Source organism: Cyrtonyx montezumae, unplaced genomic scaffold (assembly GCF_038088225.1).
Source record: "Cyrtonyx montezumae isolate F1298 unplaced genomic scaffold, pur_monq_1.0 scaffold_50, whole genome shotgun sequence".
NCBI lineage: Eukaryota > Metazoa > Chordata > Aves > Galliformes > Odontophoridae > Cyrtonyx > Cyrtonyx montezumae.
The window spans coordinates 888831-911056 of NW_027072057.1; the positions used below are offsets into that span (position 1 = coordinate 888831).

Below are 22226 nucleotides of genomic sequence, written 5' to 3' on the forward strand. Positions count from 1 at the left end.
TTACCAGAAGATGTAATTAGGTTTTGTTTCTGGATAGAACCTTTTGGTTAAAATGGAATATTCCTAAAGCAAAACTATAAGGGAGAGTTACATTCAGTTCTAAAGAAATAATAGTTTTCTCCCTTGAGGAATTCTTATGTGAAATGCCATGGTGAGAGTGAAGCTGGACAACCGAACAGACCATTTAAATAGCGGTCTTAAAAATTTAAATAACATAAAATGGAAGCCTTAAAAGAATTCAGGATAATGATTAAAATACAACAGTGAACTTCTTATTTTCCTTGGGAAAATCTCTATCATTTTTATTAGCTAAGTATTAATTATCTAGACATTGATAAAGAACTAAACAGTAATTACAAATCAGAGTGATAGAATTTCACATTTTGTGCAATTCTCTTTCACTTTGCACCACTGGAGGCATCTACTCTTCACTTTCTGCCTTCTTGCCTATTTCGCGGCTCTTTGCTCGGAGCTTGTTGACCTGTGACTCTGCAATGTCAGCCCGCTCCTCAGCTTCCTCCAGCTCATGCTGGATCTTGCGGAATTTGGAGAGATTGACATTGGACAGCTCCTCCTGGGGGAAGAAAATCAGATATGAAAATTTAAATAATGTAATTTCCAATTTTCCTTTCCTGATATGATATTTACTAACAGAAGATTATCAAATTCATACTGATTTCTTTAGAAAGTGCACAAAATAATTAAAAATAGGTTTTTAAATGTTTAATAGTATTTTTTTCTTACTGAAAAACTACACTGGACATTCTGTGGTATTTTGTCATTTTATAAGAAAAAGAGTCAAAGACTGGGATAACATATAATCCTCTCCAATATTTCTACAGAGAATCCAAAGAAATTGCTTAAATGCTAAATGGTTAGATGGTTAATAATACATGACAGAAATATATGACTCTTTGGAAGTGCTAATGGACTTTGAAATTTCTGAATAATACATACATAATTATAGAATAATTCAGGTTGGAAATGCCTTTCAAGATCATCAAGTCCAATTGTCCATCTGACCTACAGAGCCCTATCATTAAAGCACATCTCTTAGTACCATATTCACATACTGACTAAATATATTCAGGGATGGGGACTCTGATTTCCCTGAAGTTCTATGCCTGTTCAATCCATCCCCCATAAATAAATTCTTCCTAATATCCAATCTAAATCTTCCCTGGTAACTTGAGACAGATTCCTTTCATCTTATCACTTATCACTTGAGAAAAGGAATCAACACCCTTCTCACTGCAACCTCCTTTCAAGTAGTTATAAGGAGTGAAAAGGTCTCCCCTCAGGCTCCTCTTCTCCAGACTAAGTAACCCCAATTGTCTTAGATGCTCCTCATATGTCTTGTTTTCTGGTTGCTTTACAAGCTCCATTGCTCTTATCTGCATGAACTTAAGCAACTCAATATCCTTCTCATAGTGAGGGCCCTCAAACTGAGCACAATATTTGAGACTCACCACTGCCAGGAACAATCCTAGCCCTGTTGGCCGCACTCCTTCTGAGATAAGCCAAGATGCTGTTGGCCTTCTTGGCCAGCTGCACGCTGCTGGCTCATGTTCAGCTGGCTGTTGATGAGTATCCCCAGGTCATTTACTGCTGGGCAGCTTTCCAGCCACTCTTCCCCAGGCCTGTGTCACTGTTGGATTGTTATGACCCAGGTGCAGATTCTGGCTTTTAGTTTTGTTGAATGCTGTGTGACTGGATTCAATCCACTGATCTAACTTGTCCAGAACCCTCTACAGAATCTTCTTACCCTCAAGTTGATCAACTCTCCTGCTTAACTTTGTTAATTAGGACTCTTTGAGCCTGGCCATTCAACCAGTTCAAAGAGTACATGTGTACAACACATCATAAGCCAATTTCTCCAGAATACTGTAGGAAATATGATCAAATGTTTTACAGTGTCTTATAGCATCTAATGCTTTCCAGATAAACAATATCCATAGTCTTTCCTTCTTTTAGAAAGCAGGTCATCTTGTCAAAGGAGGTAAGGTTAGTTAGGCAGGACCTACCTTTCATAAATGCATGCTAGCTACTTCTGATCACTTGATTGTCTTGTATGAGCCATGTGATGGCACTCAAGATGATCTGCTCCATACCTTTCCCTGGTACTGATGTCAAACGACAGCTTGTCATTCCCAGGATAGTCCTTACAGACTTCCTTAAGAGCCAGATAGATGGAGGCAACTCCTCTAGCAACTTTAGTGTAAAGCCTTCTTCACCAGCTAGGTGAGCCTGTAAACTGAAGATGCTTTTCCTCTCCTCTGATAGATTGATCTCCTCAGTCCCCATCACACCAGTATACTCAGAGAGTCCCATATTAAAAGAAGCCAAATTCTTTTCTTTGAGACCAGCACTCTAAACATGCATTTCTCTGCAAGATTTGCCTGATCCATTCAAAGTCTATTCCACTGACAAGTAGAATCAAACAGGAGATCATAAACGTTAAGGGCTTGAAACGAGCTAGGGAGAGAAGAATGTCAACACAAAATGTCTGTTCTGCCAAGAGGGAGACTGGCTGCTGACAGCAATACTTACAGCCTCCTCAGCCTGCCTTTTGTAGGATTTCACTTTCATTTGCAGTTTGTCCACCAGGTCCTGGAGCCTGAGAACATTCTTCCGGTCTTCTTCAGACTACAGAAAAAGTCAAATAACAGTAACACTTCCTATCCTCCCCCCTTACTCTATTTGAAAGAAAGATAGTAACATGCCTCAGGGAACATGGCTGTGCAGTAGGGAAAAAGAGAAAAATCATGTTAACGTTGTCAGTGAAAGAGAGCAACAGGAAGAAATCACAATGTCAATATGCAACATTCATGAGAGAAGGATGAGTAAGAAAAAGCTTTTTCTGCCTTACCTGGTAGGTCAGCTCCTTCACCCTCCTCTCATATTTGCGCACACCCTTCACGGCTTCAGCGCTGCGCTTCTGCTCAGCATCAACCTCCCCTTCCAGCTCCCGCACCTGCAATGAGAAACCCATTGTTGGAGCTTCCCTGCTACCTCTGACCTGGGACTGCACATGCTTGAACAAATACCAGTCCTACGCACCCTGGCCTCCAGCTTCTGGATTTGCTTCTTGCCTCCCTTCAGGGCCAGCTGCTCTGCCTCGTCCAGACGGTGCTGCAGGTCCTTCACCGTCTGGTCCAGGTTCTTCTTCATCCTCTCCAGGTGGGCACTGGTGTCCTGCTCCTTCTTCAGCTCTTCTGCCATCATGGCTGCCTGGATAAGAAAGAATCACAGGCATTTTGTGACTGTATTCTGAGGGAGAATGCATTCACAATCAGCAGTGGAGGAGTGCCTCAACTCACATCAGTGATGGCCTTCTTGGCCTTGTCTTCAGCATTGCGGGCTTCCTGGATGGTATCCTCCATTTCACTCTGAATTTGAGAAATATCTGATTCCAGCTTCTTCTTGGTGTTGATCAAACTGGTGTTCTGTTGAAGAAAAAGCATACTGTGTTTTCTCCAGTGAATTTAACATATCGTATTTAGAAAAAGTAATTTACCCACTATTATACCCACTATAGGGTTTTCTTAATGTTTGTACGAGGAATATCTCATTAATAGTAGTGGCAGAAGACTGCTGGAGAGCAAGTGGGATATACTCATTAAAAAACTGAAATGGGTCACATAATTATGTGAGTTCTCTGGGAACTGTTTCTCACATTTTGCTCTGAATTTGGGAAATATGTCCAGTTTCACTTTGGTGTTGATTGTCTTTTGTGTTCTGCTGAAGAGCATCAACATCATCATTTTGTTTCCACTTCCTTGTAATATCAAATTAAGAACATTGCAAAATATTGCTTTTAAATGTGAACTGTGCCATTAGGTCTCATGGAATTCTGTTTTAATGGAGCTGCTGGGGAAGCTTTTTTTTCCCTTGGCTGTGATATACTTCAATAATTCAAGAATGTCCTCCATAAAACTTTTCCTCACAGTTTGTGAGTCAACACGGAAGGGATTTATACTGGCCAAGAAAATCAATGTAATCTTTTCTTACCATTTTCAATCTAGCTGCTGGAAGTAAATTAGCAGAATCTACAGAATACTTACAATGACTTTGCTAAAAGATCACTTTTCAAATATTTATACTGTAGTCTAATGAAATTATGCTGTATCTGCAGATGAAAAGTTTTAGTATTTCTTTTTTGTACTGTGAGCACTACAACACCTAATTTACTAAATGCCATTTAAATTCAAACAGGTCCTATTTTTTTTGTTTTTGTTTTTTGTATGGTGCAGAAGTATGAATATTTGTTACATTTATAGGCTGACCTGGGTATGGAGGAGCTGCACACGCTCACTTGCATCCAGGAGCTCCTGCTCAGCCACCTTCCTGGAGCGCTCCGTCTGCTCCAGGGCTGCCCGTAGCTCTTCAGTTTCAGACTGCAACAGGTTTGCTCTGCGCTCCACCATGGCCACCTGCTCCTTCAGGTCCTCCTGTGACCTGAGAGCATCATCCAGGTGTATCTGTGCATCCTGGTAAGACAGAGGAAACATTGGGAGGCATATTCTTCCTGTTTTGCTATTTTCACATCAGTGTAGAACTGTTAAGAGTTGAATCACCAAAACATTTTTACCTTTGGGAGAAATCAATGAGTGCGGGTTTAGTTTTGACATACCTTGAGTACTCCTTGTGTGTTTCTCAGGTTCCTTTGTGCCTCTGCAGCCATGCGGTTGGCATGGTTGAGCTGGATCTCTATTTCATTCAGGTCTCCTTCCATCTTCTTCTTCAGCCTTAGGGCTTCATTCCTGCTCCTGATCTCAGCATCCAGAGTGCTCTGCATGGAATCTACAACTCTGAGATGGTTTCTCTTCAGCTGTTCAATTTCCTCATCTTTCTCTGCAATCTTCCTGTCAATGTCAGACTTGACCTGGTTGAGCTCCAGTTGGAGGCGCAGGATCTTCCCCTCTTCATGTTCAAGGGAGGCCTATAAAAGAATAGATGAGAATTAAATATTTACAAAATGATTGTTGAACATGATGCTCAAGTAGAAAGAAATGCAGTGTTTCTGACAATATCTCTACACTTTTATGCACAGGCTCTCATCCTTGTCTTTCTGGAAGTGACTACAAATTTCTTACAAGTAGGGTGACCCAAAACGTAAATTCAAAAAATAAATAGTTCTGAGTACCTCAGCTTCCTCTAGAGCTGACTGAAGTTCAGATTTCTCCTGCTCAATTTGTTTCTTCACTTTCTCCAGCTCATGAATCACTTTTCCTCCCTCTGCAATCTGCTCCGTGAGGTCAGAAATCTCCTCTGTGCAAGTAAAGATAAGCTATATTGTAATATGCAAAAAAAAGAAAAAAAAAAGAAAAAAAAAAGTAGAGCCCTAGCACATTAAGGTGAAGAAATCTTTGTAGATCTGGCAAACAAATGTGTGGAGAGATGGAAAGACACACTTGTGAGAAAGTCCTGTAAGAGCAAGAGGCCATGCACTTACGCTGCAAGTTCTTGTTCTCACGCTTCAGCGTTTCCAGGTGGTCCAGGGACTCCTCATAGGCATTCTTCATCTTAAACAGCTCCGTGCTGAGGGAGCGAGACTCCTTCTGGGAGGCCTCCAGCTCAGACTGCGTTTCCTCGTACTTCTGCTTCCACTCTGACAATATCTGAGGAGCAACAGGGCGTGAGTATGGATGTGGCAATCATGTTCTGCCCAGGAAACACGGGGCTGGAGCCCACAGTACCTTGTCAAAGTTCTTCTGCTTCTTGTCCAGAGCTGCACAGGCAGCATTAGATCGCTCCACATCAATCATCAGGTCCTCCACCTCATTCTGCAGTCTCTGCTTTGTCTTCTCCAGGGAAGCACATTTGGCATTCACAGCTTCAACATGTTCCTCTGCATCCTGCAGGCGCTGTGCCAGCTTCTTCCTGGGAGGTTGTAATGACAATTCCCAGTGAGAAAGCAAATTCTCAGGTTTGTGGGTGACTGTGGTGTGCAACCAATATCTTTTTCAGGAAGTAGTCATGGCCACTTCATAGTGTGATGCCCATTTATGCACATGTACAACCTCTTCCAGATAGTCATTGTGACTGCATGTCTGTGCTGGGCTTTAGTAAATCACGGTGCTGTTCACTCTGTTATTCACTCTAGTGCATTTCCTCTACTCTGTCTGAACAGCTGTGGTTCTTTTCCTAATGCATATTTTCTTTTAGTTATATTTTCATTTTCCTCATCACCCCATCCAAAAATACAGCCTTATCTTCTTCCTGAAAATACTTCAGCGGTCTCCATAGTTTTCTGTTATAAGTTTCTCCCAACCTTTCCCACTTTCTCACGTACTTGGCCTCCTCCAGCTCCTCTGTGCGCTGAATCGCATCCGTCTCATATTTGGTTCTCCACTGGGCCACTTCGCTGTTGGCCTTGGACAGGGCACGCTGCAGCTCACCCTTGGCTTCCTGCTCCTCCTCATATTGTTCCCGGAGCAAGTCACAGTCATGGCGGGCAGACTGTAAGGCATGGGCCAGGGCATTCTTGGCCTGGGGAGAAGTTTTAGTAGGATAAGGAATAGAAATCTCTTTAGAAATGCCCTGAGTGTATAATTCTTCCATTATAATAATGGCAATATACTGAATGAGGAAGAATTAGCTGGGAATTTGCAACATCTTAGAGGATTAGTGGGAGGTATTATGAAGATAAAATAACTTGCACCTTAATAACTATCTTTTTAGGTTTTTTTCCTTCTCAGTGTCATGGTTCTGTAATTATAGATGTGTCTGAAGCACCTCTTGGTCTGGGGGATGCATTGGATAAGACAGAATTTTGGAAAACCTCCTCACCTTTATCTCCTCCTCTAAGTGCCTCTTGAGTTCCTCAATCTGTTGGGTGAATGCCTGTTTGCCTCGAGACAGCTGAGAAATCAGAGCATCTTTCTCCTCCACCTGGCGTGAATATTCACCTGAGACAGTTTGCAGTCAAGTAACTGAACTTAAATATGAATTAAATGATTTTTTTATTCTTAGTAATCAAATACACATGGAAATTATTTTGTTAAACAACAAAATTCCTCTCATTGAATATTAATCACTGATCCTCATCCATATCTCTGAGTAAACTGTTCATTTTGGAGTCAGAACATGAGATTCATCAGTCTTGCTTGTTTATTATTTGATTATTTTAACTTTTTTTTTTTGCACTAAATTTAGTGGTCACCTTGAGCTTACATGAGTACTAAATAGTGCATGTGTAGAGGTATATATTCCTGACATCTGAATTTCTCCTGGCAAACAGAGAAGAAGGCTAGTTTAGATGAATTCATCCCTCATTACAGTGTCTTAATAGTTGTACAGATCCTGTGCTAGACTGGTTCCTGAATATCTCCAACTCTGACACTGGCAAATGTAATACTGGACATAGCACTCCAAGCTATGACCTTAGCAGTGCTGTATAACAGGAAAGGGCCACCTACCCAATTAACCTGCAGCCAACATTCCTCCTAATGCAGCTCTGGATATTGTTATTCTTCCTTGTCATAAGAATACATTGCTGGCTTTTGTTCAGCTTGGTTTCTGTTAAGACCCTAGATCTTTATGACCCCTTTTTGACCCCATATTTTTTAACTCCTGGCTATTTACTGTGTTCTCTTAAAAACCACAAATATCTTACCAGATTCTGTTTGTAGCCGAGCTTTCTGTGCACTGATGTCATTAATTGTGCGCTGTTGCTCCTCTTCCTTTGTCTTAATCTCACTGAGTTGATCCTCTAGGGAACGACACATCTTCTCCAAATTTGCCTGTTTGCATGAAGAATAAAACAAAGGTGGTTTAACATAATTACATCTTACATCTCAAGAATAGATATAAAAATGAAGCCAATGATGTTTGTGAAGTCACTATATGTCAAGTAGCTGATGTTTTTCTATATTTCTGCATCCTTTATTCCAATATTTGTACAATTAATTAACATAGACTCAGTTTTCTAAAATACACAAAAAGGATGACGGTGCACTGTACCATTACTTTAATTTTCTGCTTTGCATTTACTTACTATGCAATTGATGTATTTTAGGGTGGAGGAATAAAATAATAGGAAAAAAGGAAATTGACTGAAGCAGTTTATAATTTAGAAAGAACTAAAAACCTGCTAACATCAGCATCTTTCATTAAAATATTTTTACTTTGAATTCTACTGTGAATCAAGCAATGAGTTCTATATAGATGATATTAGGTGCATCAGCTAAATGTTTCAGCTTTCAGGTAAAAGATGCAATGCGTTATTACGGTACTCTTGAAATTGTAAACACAAATTCAAGTTGTAAAAGACAACTGTTTATCCTAAAATATGATTACCATCCACTTTAAAATGTGAATGTTTGCTTATAAGTTTGAATTAGTGTAAACAAGTATTTCAGTACCTTGGCTTTGGAGACAGACTCCATGTTGCTGGCCAAGTCATCGATCTCCATCTTCAGCTCACTCTTCTCCTTCTCCAGCTTCTGCTTGACTCGCTGCAGGTTGTCGATCTGCTCCCCAAGCTCTGCTGTGCTGTCCGCATGCTTCTTCCGCAGGGCAGCAGCTGTGGCTTCGTGCTGCAGTGTGGCCTCTTCGAGGTCACGCCGCATCTTCTGAAATTCTGCCTCACGTTTCTTGTTCATCTCAATCTGAGCTGCTGTAGCCCCTCCTGCTTCCTCCAGGCGCTCACTGATCTCCTCCAGCTCCCTGGAGAGGTCAGCCCGGTGCTTCTCTGCTTTTGCCCGAGAGGTTCGCTCTGCCTCAATTTCCTCCTCCAGTTCCTCAATGCGGGCCTAGGGAACATCAAGGACCCTTTACATGCATGTCCTCCTCCTGCTGATGTTTTCTGAAGGGCACAAGGGAAGGACCAGAGACTTGCCTGCAACTCCTTGATCTTCTTCTGTAGCTGCATGCCCAGGGCTTGCTCATCCTCAATTTTGCTCTGGATCTGGCTGATTTCAAAGTCTTTCCTTTTGTACAAGATAAATGGTGTTAGTGCATGAACAAAACTCCTAAGTGTCCCTGCCCAGCATTCAGGTGTCCCACAACCACTCTTACTTCTTCAGTTTCTCATCCAGCTGCTGTTTATCATTTTCCAAGTCCATTGTGGATTCCTGGGTCATTTTCAAATCTCCTTCAAGTTTCCTCTTAGCTCTCTCAAGGTCCATGCGCAGTTTCTTCTCTTGCTCCAGGGACCCTTCCAGCTAAACAGAATAAGACTATCAGTGCTCTGCCAGCTGTATTTATCTGCAAAACTGTCCTATAATAGCTGTATGCATTTTTTGCTTACATCATCCACTTGCTGTTCCAGCTTGGTTTTCGCTTTGGTCAGTGTATTGACTTTGTCCTCTTCTGCCTGCAGGTCATCCAGTGTCTGCTGATGGGCCTCTTGGAGGGCTTTCTTCTCTTTTGTCAGCTTGGCTATATTCTCATCCAAGGCTGCCATTTCCTCTGTGAGGTTTTTCACCTTTGACAAGAAGGAAGCAAGTGTAATTAAAGCTAATAGGTAAAAGCCTCCCGTAACAACACAGTGCTCTTTTCTGGAGTGTGAGTGATATCTTCTGCCTCATACCTTGTTTTCAGTGGCATGCTTCTCCTTCTCAACCTTGGCCAGAGTTAACTCCAGGTCATCAATATCTTTTTTCAATTCGGAACATTCATCCTCCAGTTTCCTCTTCTTGGCTGTCAGCTCAGCATTCATCTCTTCCTCATCTTCTGCTCTCTCTGTAAGCTCCTTAATTTTGGCTTCCAGCTGGATTTTGGTTTTGATGAGCTGGTCACATCTTTCCTCAGCATCAGCCAAACCATCTGCTTCCTGTACATGATTTGAATAAAATTTTCAACATTTTGTTATATCAGTCATTATTTTTCCATTCTTTAACATGTAAGGTATTATTATTTTCACTGCAGCTTTCTGATGATATTTATAGTTAGAACATGTTATTATTAGTGTATTTATTTATTTTGAAGTGTCTCAAGCAGAAAAGGTAAAAGAATATATATTTTTAAATGTCAGGATATAGTTAGAGATGTTGAGAAATGTTGTGGACAGTTTAATCCTAATTCTAATCCTTTTTCTGTAAAGACCGTTCTGAGGGGATCATTGCCACTATCCTTTTATTTCCCAGGAAGAAGGAGAGGAGACCATTTTTACCAGTGTTTTTCCTGAGGAGGCAGGTTCCAAAAATACTAGAGAAATGCCTCCCACTCTCAACCACTCTTACTCCAATTGAACGCCTTTGTAATTCCCCAAGTTAAGGTATTAACTGGACCTCCAAGTTACCTTCATTTATCAGTTTTTACCATACCAGGCAATTTAGAGGCATAATTATCGCTATTATGTTATATATGATTTGAAATATCATACTGTAAATTGTAGAATTTACTTGGGAAATGGATCCATTCTCTCTTGATTTAAAAGTGTAAGGAACCAACTGCTGTAATTAATTGAAAATTTGTTAATATTTATGTATTTAATCTTTTCTGTGTGTTTCTTCTTTTATATTTTAATAATTAATATTTTATTATCCTTCCTATTATAATAATTATTAATATGCTGTTTAAATTAATACCAATTTGGAATAACATCTGTTACTGAGACAATTGTGATAATTTCACATAAGGCATTATGTGAACCAAAGCGTTAGCAATACTCACAGCCTGCACTTGGAGCTGCAGATCATTTTTCTCCTGCAGCAGGGAAACCATTTTCTCCTCCAGCTCCTTCCTCTTTGCCTCAGACTTGGCAAGTTCATCTTTGGTTTTTTCAAATTCTTCCTTCATGCTGGCCATCTCCTTCTCAGACTCTGCACTCTTCAGCAGGGGCTTGATCTTGAAGAACAGCTTCATCCAGGGCCAGTGCTTGACATTCATGAATGCACGAACATTGTACTGGATACAGAAGATAGATTCCCTGAAAGGATTTGAAAATATATATTATCTTACATATTTTATAATGTGTAATACATAATTAGAATTAATACATAATTTACTGTCTATATAACAATAAAGAGAGCTATCTTTGGTTAGATACACACAAACATATATATTTTATGAATATGTGAAGCAAATGTTCTGATGTACAGATGGCCAATTTCTATGAACAGATTTGAAGCTCAGATATTTGACCCCCTTTTATAGCCAAAGAAAAGGAGCACCTCCAAAATGGGACTCAATTCATTTTTTAACAGCTATCTAAGGGAAGAGAATGCTTCTCCTGTGCTAGAGCTATATATTTCTCCCCTTTGATTATAATGGTAAATAAATTATTTATAATTTATATTTATTTGTAATTATAATTATTACCATATTTATTTACAATTATTTTAGGTTGTATATCTCAATTCTAGAAATTTAAAGAATTTAGTAAAAATTACTTTAAAGAGTGACATAAGTTAATATAATTATTTTTTCTTCCCAAAACAGGGCTTTATAGTGGATTTTTACTTAAAATTTTTATACTCATTTACTGTCAGTGTACACTTCCAAATACATCCACAGATAAACTGTATATATATATATATATATATATATATATAATTGCATATATATATAACTATATATATGTAAATAACTATATATATATATAGTTATATATTACCTTCTTTCCATCATTTTCTTGAACTCCACTCTCATCAGGAAGCCTCTGCACCTGGCCTGTGTGCGAGTGATGAGCTGTGCCAGCTTCTCATCCCTCATCTCCTCCAGGAGTCCCAACAGCCCAGCTTTGAAGAACACCTTGAGAAAGGGAATGTCACTGCACATAATTTTCAGGTACTACAAAATACAGATACGTAGCACTTCAGTCAAGCAGTATTTGTACCTTGGTATGACCAAATTTGTACTGGGTGTGGTCCACATCGATTGACCCAAGAAGCTTCTCAGAAGCTTTCTTGCTGTCAATGAACTGTCCCTCAGGAATGGCACTGGCATTAAGCACCTTGTATCTGTGGAAGCAAGTAGAATATGAAGAACAGATTCCTGAAGTCTCAGTCAAACCTATATAAACTGATTTCACTGCTAAGTTTTTCTGCAAGAGAAGTAACGAGTGGAAGTGAAGTAAGCTTCAACTCCACTCTGTTTCTTAGAAATGACATTTTCATAGATAAATGTGTTTTTAGAATAAAGCATTCACTTTCCTTAGACCGGAAGTTCTTTACACAGAATTAATACTGCTTTTCATAGATAACTGCTGGCACATTTCCCATGCTTTATAAGTCATAATGCTTTAACTTCAAATGAGAACTCTATGTGCAAGAACAAAACATGGGGTTGAGAATCAATTCTTCATCCAAAATAATAGTAGTACATGCTCTTACTGTGCTCTCCAGTTGATACAGAGAAAGAAGAAATGCCTGATTTTATTTAATTTTCCAAAAATTTAGTCTAGAATTTAGTCTACAGACCCTTCCATAAAATCCACAGTACTTAAAACAGTTAGGACATAGAAATTATTTATTTACTAAAGATATGGTGAACAGTGAATTAAGTGGAGTCTGACCTCTGTTTAAAATCTGCATAAAGTATTCTGCTCGGAAATCCTTTCCTGCAAATCCTGATCCCTTCCAGCACACCGTTACAGCGCAGCTGGTGCAGCACAAGTTCATGCTCCATGGCACCTAACAAATTAAATTATTAATTGGTACTTCATTGTACTGCACCGAGAAGAACAAATTTCTCACACGTCTGAACCTGAACTTCTTACCGGGTGTTTTTGTTTCATTGGGAATGAGGCATCGCACAAAATGGGGGTGTGTGCTTCGCAGATTGCTCATCAGTTTGTTTAAATTTTCCTTAAGAGCAAAAGCAAAGATTATGTTATAAAATGCTACTTATACAGTCTCATTATTATATGGAGTAAAGCATTAAGATCATGATCATAAAAGAATTTTTTGTCAGTTCTGCAGTAATTCTTCCAATGATTTGATGAGAACTCTTTGATATGAAACATGTGCCTTTACTCTTTCTGAATATACATATTTTATATGTTAGATTGATCTAAAGCCTTTTTTTCCTGTATTAATTTTTCTGTATCTTTTTCACAATGTCATAAAGTTTATAATGCTTATTCTACAGTACCCGGAAAAGAGCTGACACTGTCTGGAAAGAAGACCCCTTCTTCTTGCCACCTTTCTTGCCACTGCCACCACTGTCTGAAAAATAATATATATTTTTTTAAAAGAAATGAATAACAAAAACGTGGTTAGAATTTTAAAAACCATATATTTTTAACTTAAGATAAAAGAAGCTGCAGTAATATGAGAGAAACTAACAAATACATACAGTGTTTACAGTTTTAATATAGCATTTTTCAGATGATAGCGGAAGAATATCTAATGACTTTTCTTAATACAAGTAAAGAAAATGCAAACAGGAAATAAATGCAATGTCTTGTACTGTAGCAAAATTAAGAAAATAACTCATGAATGAATACAGCAAATGCAACAACTTACGAGTCTTTAAGTATTTCACATCTAAAATTACACATAAATGTAGCACGATTGTTTTTGGTTTGATATAATTTACTGAAGTATTTGGGAATGCCTCTTATATTATCTGGTGTGTCAGCAAGTCTTGGTAAACTCTTTAATGTGGCTGTCTTAATCTTAAAATCAACACATTTATTAAAGTTTGTAGGAAAATGTAATATCCTTTATTAGTCTGAGTGACTAAATTCTAAAGAACAGACAAGATTTTGGACTTACAAATTTTTTATTATTCAAAGAAACATTTTTTATACAAAAATCTTGTTTTCCATATATTTTAAACTCTAGGGATCAAAGGAATACTAGCTACATTTACTTATGAAAATAGAAGTACTACATTTATTTTATATATATATATATATATATATATCTGAAATATGCTGCAAAATGTTATTGGAAATATTTATTCATTTATTATTGTAGAATTTATTTAAAACAAATTACCTGCTTCTGCCCCACCAACAGAGGCAAACAGTAAGGCCAGTGTCTTCAGAGATGATTTCTGGTACAGTCCCACAACAGTTTCATTCAGGGGGTCCTTGTTCTTCTCAAGCCAGCCAGAGATGTTGTAGTCCACTGTGCCAGCGTAGTGCACCAGGGAGAAGTGGGCCTCTGCCTTGCCTTTGCCAGGTTTAGGCTTCTGGAAGTTGTTGGACTTGCCCAGGTGCTGGTCATAGAGCTTGTTCTTGAAAGAGGTGTCAGTTGCCTTGGGGAACATGCACTCCTCTTCCAGGATGGAAAAGATGCCCATGGGCTGAGGATAATACCAATATATAAAGAATGAAAGTGAGGACAAAGGAGAGGTAATATAAGAAAGACCAATGGAAGATAATGGCGATACAAATGTATAATCTTTTTTTCCAGATATGGAATATTGTTAGTAGATGTTTCATCATTTATATGAAAATAAGTTCATCCAGACGTTTCAAGGTTGTAATGCAGTAAAGATCTAGCATGTAAGCATTCATGTTGTGCATGTTAGTTGAAGACAGAAAGTAAAATGAATGAAATTATCAGCAGTCAGAGCTAAGAAATTACATAAGACATTACATAAATGCTTTTTTTTTTTAACAATATAGGAAATTTCTTTAAACATTAAAGTAGAAACTGTTTTGTGTGTTTACTCACTCAGCATACATTAAAAGAATAGAAGCATTTCAGGTTGAATTGTAAAACTGACTTACTACTGTGACTAGGACTGAAAATTTTGCCAACCTCTGAATATGTACTACTTGACCAAATCCCACAGGTAGTGATGTAAGGTACAACTAAACCACCTCACAATCAGACACATGAAGGTGAATATACAGGGCTCACTGACCAGAAAAAAAAAAAATATATATATATATATATATACATGTCTTGCATCAACTCTGGGTGCTACATATTAGCATAGAAAAATTCCTTTACATGTGAAAAACTGTTAAGTGCAGGAATACTCAAATACCTCAAATAGCTCAAATACCTTCTCAATGAGCTCAATGCAGGCAGCCAGGTCCATCCCAAAGTCAATGAATTCCCAGTCAATGCCTTCCTTCTTGTACTCCTCCTGCTCCAGCACAAACATGTGGTGGTTGAAGAACTGTTGCAGCTTCTCATTGGTGAAGTTGATACACAGCTGCTCCAGGCTGTTGAACTGCAGAATGCAGGGAGATTTACTTCCTTGCGAAGTTCAATTCAATGAACACATGAGATTTTCTAGTATGTTTCTTTCTACCCATTAAGTTCTCACAGAATCATGGAATGGGTTGAGTTGGAAGGGATCTTAAAGATCATCTAGTTGCAAACCCACTGCTGTGGGCAGGTTTGCCACTCACTAGATCAGGCTTCCCAGGGCCCCATCCAACCTGGCCTTGATCATATCCATGTATAAGGGACAGACAAGAGATCTAGGTAACTTGTTCCAGTGTCTCAGTACCCTGAGAGTAAAGAATTTCTTCCCCCTCTTTTAGTTGAAAACCATCCCCCCTTCTCCCTGCCTGTGTAAAAAGTCACTCTCAATCATTTTTATAAGCCTCATTTAAGTGCTGGAATGTTGCAATGCATTCTCTTCAGAACCTTATCTTCTCCAGACTGAACAAGCTCAGCTCCTTCAGTCTTCCTTTGCAAGAGAGTTGCTCCAACCCTCTGAGCATCTTGATCCTCGATGAATGCGGACCTGGACTGGTGACTGGAGTATTCTGTACTTTTTATGCTTTCAAGCCCTAGCCCTTCATGAACATGTTTATGAACACTGGAAAACATTCAGAGCTTACACAAAAATTCTAGTTATCCTTTGCCTTCTTGGATTTGGCTATAATAATGGTCTACTCAGAGAGAATCCAGCTTCTGCATTAACAAAGTATTCAAGACTACAAGTTTCAATTTCCTTATACATTCCGATTAGCACGTTTTAGTGCTATTTTCATTGCTGCATGCAACAAACCCAGAGCCTTTCTAAGTTAAGTACTTTGTGAGTTAAGAAATCCATAATGAAAAATAAAAAAGAATTATTCCGTTTTCTTAATGTCCCTTCCATTAAACTTGTAAGACTGTCCTCTCACATCAAAGATCTCAAATCCAGCGATGTCCAGAACACCAATGAAGTACTGCCTGGGCTGCTTGGTATCCAGCTGCTGGTTGATGCGAACAACCATCCACAAGAACATCTTCTCAAAGACAGATTTTGCTAGGGCACCCACCGAATTATATACCTAAAAACATATAGGATAAAAAGATAACATCCATGATAAGAAAAGAAGTCCAATGGTTTTATTCATGACATGTATTTTCTGTCAAAAATTGTTTCTTACCTGCTGTACAGTCTGACCCTTGGTCACGTACTCATTCCCAACTTTGACGCGGGGGTAGCACAGGGCCTTGAGCAGGTCTGCTGAGTTCAGACCCATCAGGTAGGCAGCCTTGTCAGCAACTAAACAAACACACAACAGGATCAAGTATTAGCTCCCCAGTAGATGTATCTTTTAGTAATTTGGAATGGCTTCTGCATAAATCTCACATACTGTGAATCATCGACTTACAAGATTTGTACCCTCTCTTGATAACAGTTTGAGTGTGCTTTTTTCCGTTGGTTGTTTTTCTTATGTTTTACTTTTTTTTCCAGTTCAGACTTTTGAATGTAAAAATGTTTCCAAATGAATTAACAATGTTCAAGCAAAGTTTGAAGTGGCTAGCAAGACAAAAGGCCATTTTCATAGCTTTTTGCCATGTTACTATTTCTGAACAAACATAAGAGGAAACAGGTTGGTAGCGAGATATGCTGTACTTATTAGAGTCATTGAAATTCTATTGTCATTAGAGAGAAAGATTAGTGAAGCATTACACCACATGTACAAATATGGTATCTCCTAAAGCACTCATAGCAGGACTACATTTTCCCTATTAAGCAGGAGCTATACACAGGCCTTTGGGCAGAGCAGCGTCAGGGTTCTGGGTTATTTTTATGTGGAAACAACAACTTCAGGAGGTGCCTACCACTGATGACAAATGATCATAGCTGCCTGGGTACGTGAACGTCAGTGAGTGGAGTGGCTCCCGGTTGTGTGCCAGATGTAGAAAGCTGCCATTCAAAATAGAAGCACCCCTTGTCTTTCTTCTGCCTAACTAGTGCTATGTCAGACAATGGAAGTGTGGTTAGGATTCCCTGGCCCTTCTATTTGCATATTTCATAGTAGTCTGCGTCTCCCATGGAGTTGTGTTCTTCCAGGAAGACCACTATTTAGGACACTCTTATTCGCTGCAGTAGTAGCATCAGGGGAAAAGATGGACTGAGTCCATGAGTCTGAACAGCAATTACTGCCTGTATTAGCAAGTGTTTCCGTATAAATTGCGCTAATACCTTCTGTGCCATCTGGCTCTGCCTGCTCTTCCCGCTGCTTCTGCTTAAACTTCAGGTTGCCGTAGTGCATGACAGCCCCCGTCAGCTTGTAAATGGCTGTCTTTTCATCAGGAGTGAAGCCCAGAATGTCAATGGCACTCTAACAAAGGAAGAATTGAAGAATACTTAGATGTAAGTACTATGCCTGCTTCTAGGTCAGAATCCGACCAAGAAAACGTCTGTGCATTGCTTACATCAGTGGCCATCAGCTCCTCCTGGTCATTAATGCTGGGCACTGTGATCTCTCCTTGACTCACATACTGATAGTCATATGGGTTGGTGGTGATCAGTAGCATTTCTGAGAAGAAGGACAAAACACGTACGGATCAAACAGCACTGGCGTGGAAATGAATGAAAAATATTGTTCAGTGTACTGTGTTCGGAGAAGATCCTACCAATTAGCTCTGGCTTCTTGTTGGACATGATCTGATAAAAGATGTGGTAGCTTCTTTCTGCCTTCAGCTGGAAGGTGACCCTGGACTTCTCCAGCAGATCTGACAAGGACGGTAGGAGAAAGTTAGCGCAAGAACCAAGGACGGTCAGAAGGAACGCGATCAATCAGGCCTGGAGAGTCTCTTACATGTTTCAATGTCAGCAGAAGCCAGTTTGCCTGTGGCACCAAAGTGGATTCTGATGAATTTACCCTGAAAGAGTAAAAAAATGAGACCTAGATCCACCTTCCCATCTCCGACTCTGAAAATATTTCAGTTGTTGTGTTGATGAGGAAAAGAGTCATTTTTTCTTAGGGCAGGCAACAACTTACAAAGCGTGAGGAGTTGTCGTTCCTCACAGTCTTGGCATTCCCAAAAGCCTCCAACAGAGGGTTGGCACTGATGATTTGATCCTCGAGTGTCCCCTGAAACAGAAATCTTCTTGGTATGCTACAGCTCACAAATCAATCTGACAGTTGCAGGGTCCTATTCTTTGGAGCTCACCTGCATTTTGCCCGCTGGCTGCTCCTCCTTCTTCTTATCTCCACTAGCTGCAATTGTTGCAAAGTACTGGATGACACGTTTAGTGTTCACAGTCTTTCCTGCACCGGATTCTCCACTGTCAAACAAAACAGAGAAACGGAGAGTGTGAAGTTGGAGAGAAGGTCCCCATCACAGGCAGCCCCACAGGGACCTGAGCACGGAGCGCACTTACGTGATCAGGATCGACTGATTCTCACGGTCTGTGAAAGAGGCAAAAAGAAAGTTTTAGCCATTATCCTGAGTAGCACTGAGCTGACTTAAAAGTAAAGCTGTAAGTTGGAGCTCCTTCAGAAAGCCCAAACACTAACTCTCAGAGAAAAGAAATGGATTTGCTTCCATATCCCACAGTGGCAGCATAAATGTAGGCATACAGCTGTCTGAGGTACATGGTCCACACACAGACTGTGTATTTTCTTGCCCTGCACACAGTTCTCATCAAGGAATCTAGACAAAATGCCTACCTGTGTTCAAAGTAAAGGACTGTATAGAACAGTAATACATCCTCTTTCTCTTCCATTATTGTAAAATAATAACAAACTCTGAGTCCGGCTTTACTTTGTAGGATTTGGTACAGTAAAGTATAATAGCACACAGTGCTGAATCTATGCATGTTTCTGGTACAATTTGTCTTAAAATTAATTCCTCCTTAACTTGCTGTCATACAGCTCTGTGGTGTTTGTTGCTGGCTTGTCACATACTCCAGTGAGAGCAATGAGGCTCTTCAGTTTGGGTTGCTTTGAAGGAGACCAGGCACTCACCAGTCAGCATGAACTGATAGGCGTTGTCAGAGATGGAGAAGATGTGTGGAGGGGCCTCCTGGCGCTTTTTGCCTCGGTAGGCCAACACCACCTCTGGGTTGTACACCGGCAGCCACTTGTAGGGGTTGACAGTGACACAGAAGAGGCCCGAGTAGGTCTGCGAGGAACAGACACAGCACGTTGACTTCCACTCAGCCTGGCACAGAGGTCCTCCCCAGCTACACTACCCAAGGAAGAGAGCTGGTGGTACTTACGTAGATCATCCAGGCTGCATAACGCTCTTTGAGGTTGTACAGCACAGCGGGTTCATGGAGGTGGGTCATCATGGCCATGTCCTCGATTTTATCATACTTGGGAGGGTTCATGGAGAAGATTTGGTCTTCCTTCACAGTCAGAGTCTGACAAAGAAAAGACAGATCCCTGCATGTCAGCTCAGAGCCCAGAGCGCAAATTAAATTCATATTGCCTTTTACTCACTTCTCCACCTTCAGTCTTGACAGTGACCTTCCCCGATTCTTTGCTCTGAATTGTGCTTTTCACATAGGATTCTTTAGCATGTACCACGAAGACAGATGACTTGGCGTCAAAAGGCTTGTTCTGGGCCTCGATCCTCTCCTTTTCTGACTTTCGGAGGTAAGGGGCTGCCTCTCCAAAAATGGCCATATCAGCATCCGTAGCCATGGTTTCTGTTTATTGGCAGTAATGCAGCAGGTATCTGTATGGGTCTGAAGTACATTAGAGTAGTTAACAATAGAAGAAACCCTGACGGAGTACTGGGGATTTTTAATGTGGTCTGCTATGGAATTATACAATGGTTTGGCTTGTTAATACAGCTAATTCAAACTCCAGTCATCATAGACAGGGATGCCTTCTGCTAGTCCAGGTTGCTTGAAGCCCATACCAACCTTCCCCTGAACAATTTCTGGGATGCCTCATCAGTCTCAGAGTAAAGTATTTCTTCCTAATGCCCAAATTAAACTCTGCCCTCTTGTAGTTTAAAACTTGTATCCTTTGTCCTGTCACTACAATTCCTGACTAAGATACCCTTTCCAGCTTTATGTAGACTCCCTTTAAAGAGTGATAGGCCAAAATAAGGACTCTCCTAGGAGTCTTCTCTTCTCCAGGCTAAATAATCCCAGCTCTTTCCAACTGTCTTCACAGGAGACCTTTTCTAGCCTTTTGATCATGCTCATGACCTCCACTGGACCTACTCTAACAGGTCTATTTCCTTATTACACTGTGTTTCCTGGATTTGAATTCAGTAATATATGTGGGGTCTCCCGAAAGCAGAGTATAGAAGGATAATCATCTCCCTTGAACTGCAAGCTACACTTTTTTAATATGGCTGGCGTACGAGTTTGCACTTGGCCTTGCTGAAATACGTGGAGTTTACCTGGGTTCACCTCTCAAGTCTGTCAGTGTGCCTTTGCATGACTTCGCTTCCTTCTAGCATGTCAGCCGTGCCACTCAGCTTTGTGTCATCTGCAAACTTGCTGAGTGTACACCCAATCCCACTGTTCATGTTGCTAATGAAATGTTAAGTGTATCACATCAGCATATGTATCATACAATTTAATGGATGCTTTCTTTCACTTTTTTTTCTGCTAATGTAGAGATCCATTCAGTATTTTTTTCCCTTATTATTATTATTATTTTTTACAAGAACACTAGGCTTACTCTACTACTGCATTTTCAAAGGAATGGCTTTGCTCTCAGTAGATATTCCACATTTTTAAATTGTGACAGCCCTATTCTGTATTTTCTGCTTAGTGTCTTTCAGACCCCATTGCCTACAATAAAGAACCGGATGAGAACACTTGATATGCAGACAGCTAGTATTATTAGGACTTCTCATTAAAGACTTTTCCTTGGAATAAAATAGCCCAAGCTGTTGAATCTTTCAATTATTCCACAGATCCATCTGCTAACATTGTTGATGTTCTCTGTGTTGTTCTGTTTCTCAGTTTCACAACAAAAACTGAGTGATCTTACATCCATTCACTACTTTTGAGTAATACTATTTATTATTGCCAGTTATTTTGAAGGAAAATTTCTATGCAATTGTGAAGCTAGTTTAGGTAAACTCTTTCTAAATGAACCGTGTTTCTAATTAAACCTTCATTTTAGCCTGATTTTATCTGGATACTTTTCCTAATAAATTAGGAAAGCCATTTCTACTGGATGACTTTGCGTATGTAGGAGCCTTAGGTGAAAATCAAATAATTTGTTTGCTTTTCTTGAGAAACTATTTCACTTTGTTTGTGGGAAAGACATGCTGAATTTTGAATGCTGTTTTTACTGTTTTCTCACCCTTTACTATTAAACAACCTCTCTATTGAAATATGTCCAGAGTAACTGAAATAATGTTTTAATAATAATCACAGAATCATTGTGCATTATGAAACTCATTTTACTCAGCACTCTACTGTTTACATGAGAAAAACTGCTTTGTCTTCTTAGCCAATAAAGAAGTTATACATCAGACAACGTTATCAATTCAAATGCATTATCTACTGCTATAAGCATAAGCATTACTGTTTTGTTTCTAGTTATGTTTTCAACTTTGTTGACTTCAAATAATATTAAATAAGTGAGACAAAATGATCATATAAGTTTTTAAAATGGATTAAATCTTTCAGGAGTTGTTTTAACATTGTATAACATTATTCATATATATTTATATTTTTCCCACTGTTTCCAGGCCACTACCAGTTATCCTTCATGTCTGAAGAAAAGGACAATTGCTGGCTTCAAGAATATATTTATTTTATGGATAAGTAACTGGAAACTGCTACCTATTTTTAATTTTTTTTTCTTCTTAGGGACATTGTTCATAAGCTGAGGACTAAGTGTCTATAAATGTAAGAAACCACTCCCTGTGGAAGAATCCTGGGGAGAATGTAGGCAATAAAGCACCTTTAAAACTACTGTCTTTGTGAAATCTGTCTGTTACAGGCAATCTAGCTCAAGTATCATACTGTATTTCTACAACAGACATAAATACATGGGATACAGGGATTGTCAGCACAGCTACATAGAAGCTTTATCTTAGAGCATCTCTCTCTGTCCCTAAAGAACAAATAAATCAGTATCTTACCTTCTGTGAGACCAGATGAATGGCTCGCAGACTAGAAGCCGGTCAGTATAGTAAAATAAAATTAGTAATTTC

At 39.5% G+C, this 22226-nt stretch overlaps 1 protein-coding gene across 1 annotated transcript; it reads right to left on the reverse strand.

Moving 5' to 3' along the window:
- Positions 1-291: 291 nt before the first annotated feature.
- On the reverse strand, positions 292-19753 carry LOC136056435 (myosin-1B). Its single transcript, XM_065748631.1, has 38 exons — positions 19535-19753; positions 19312-19455; positions 19058-19214; positions 18472-18499; positions 18261-18375; positions 18089-18181; positions 17906-17969; positions 17721-17819; positions 17520-17623; positions 17287-17425; positions 16241-16359; positions 15992-16141; positions 14914-15084; positions 13893-14202; positions 13042-13115; positions 12668-12755; positions 12464-12581; positions 11786-11909; positions 11564-11700; positions 10621-10876; positions 9536-9778; positions 9254-9430; positions 9022-9167; positions 8843-8933; positions 8367-8756; positions 7619-7745; positions 6793-6911; positions 6296-6492; positions 5700-5883; positions 5456-5621; positions 5147-5271; positions 4634-4942; positions 4287-4490; positions 3321-3446; positions 3061-3231; positions 2870-2974; positions 2551-2646; positions 292-574 (listed from the first exon to the last, which is right to left on the reverse strand). The coding sequence occupies exons 1-38, from the start codon at positions 19736-19738 to the stop codon at positions 422-424; spliced, it is 5823 nt and encodes a 1940-aa protein (XP_065604703.1). The 5' UTR covers positions 19739-19753; the 3' UTR covers positions 292-421.
- Positions 19754-22226: the final 2473 nt, after the last annotated feature.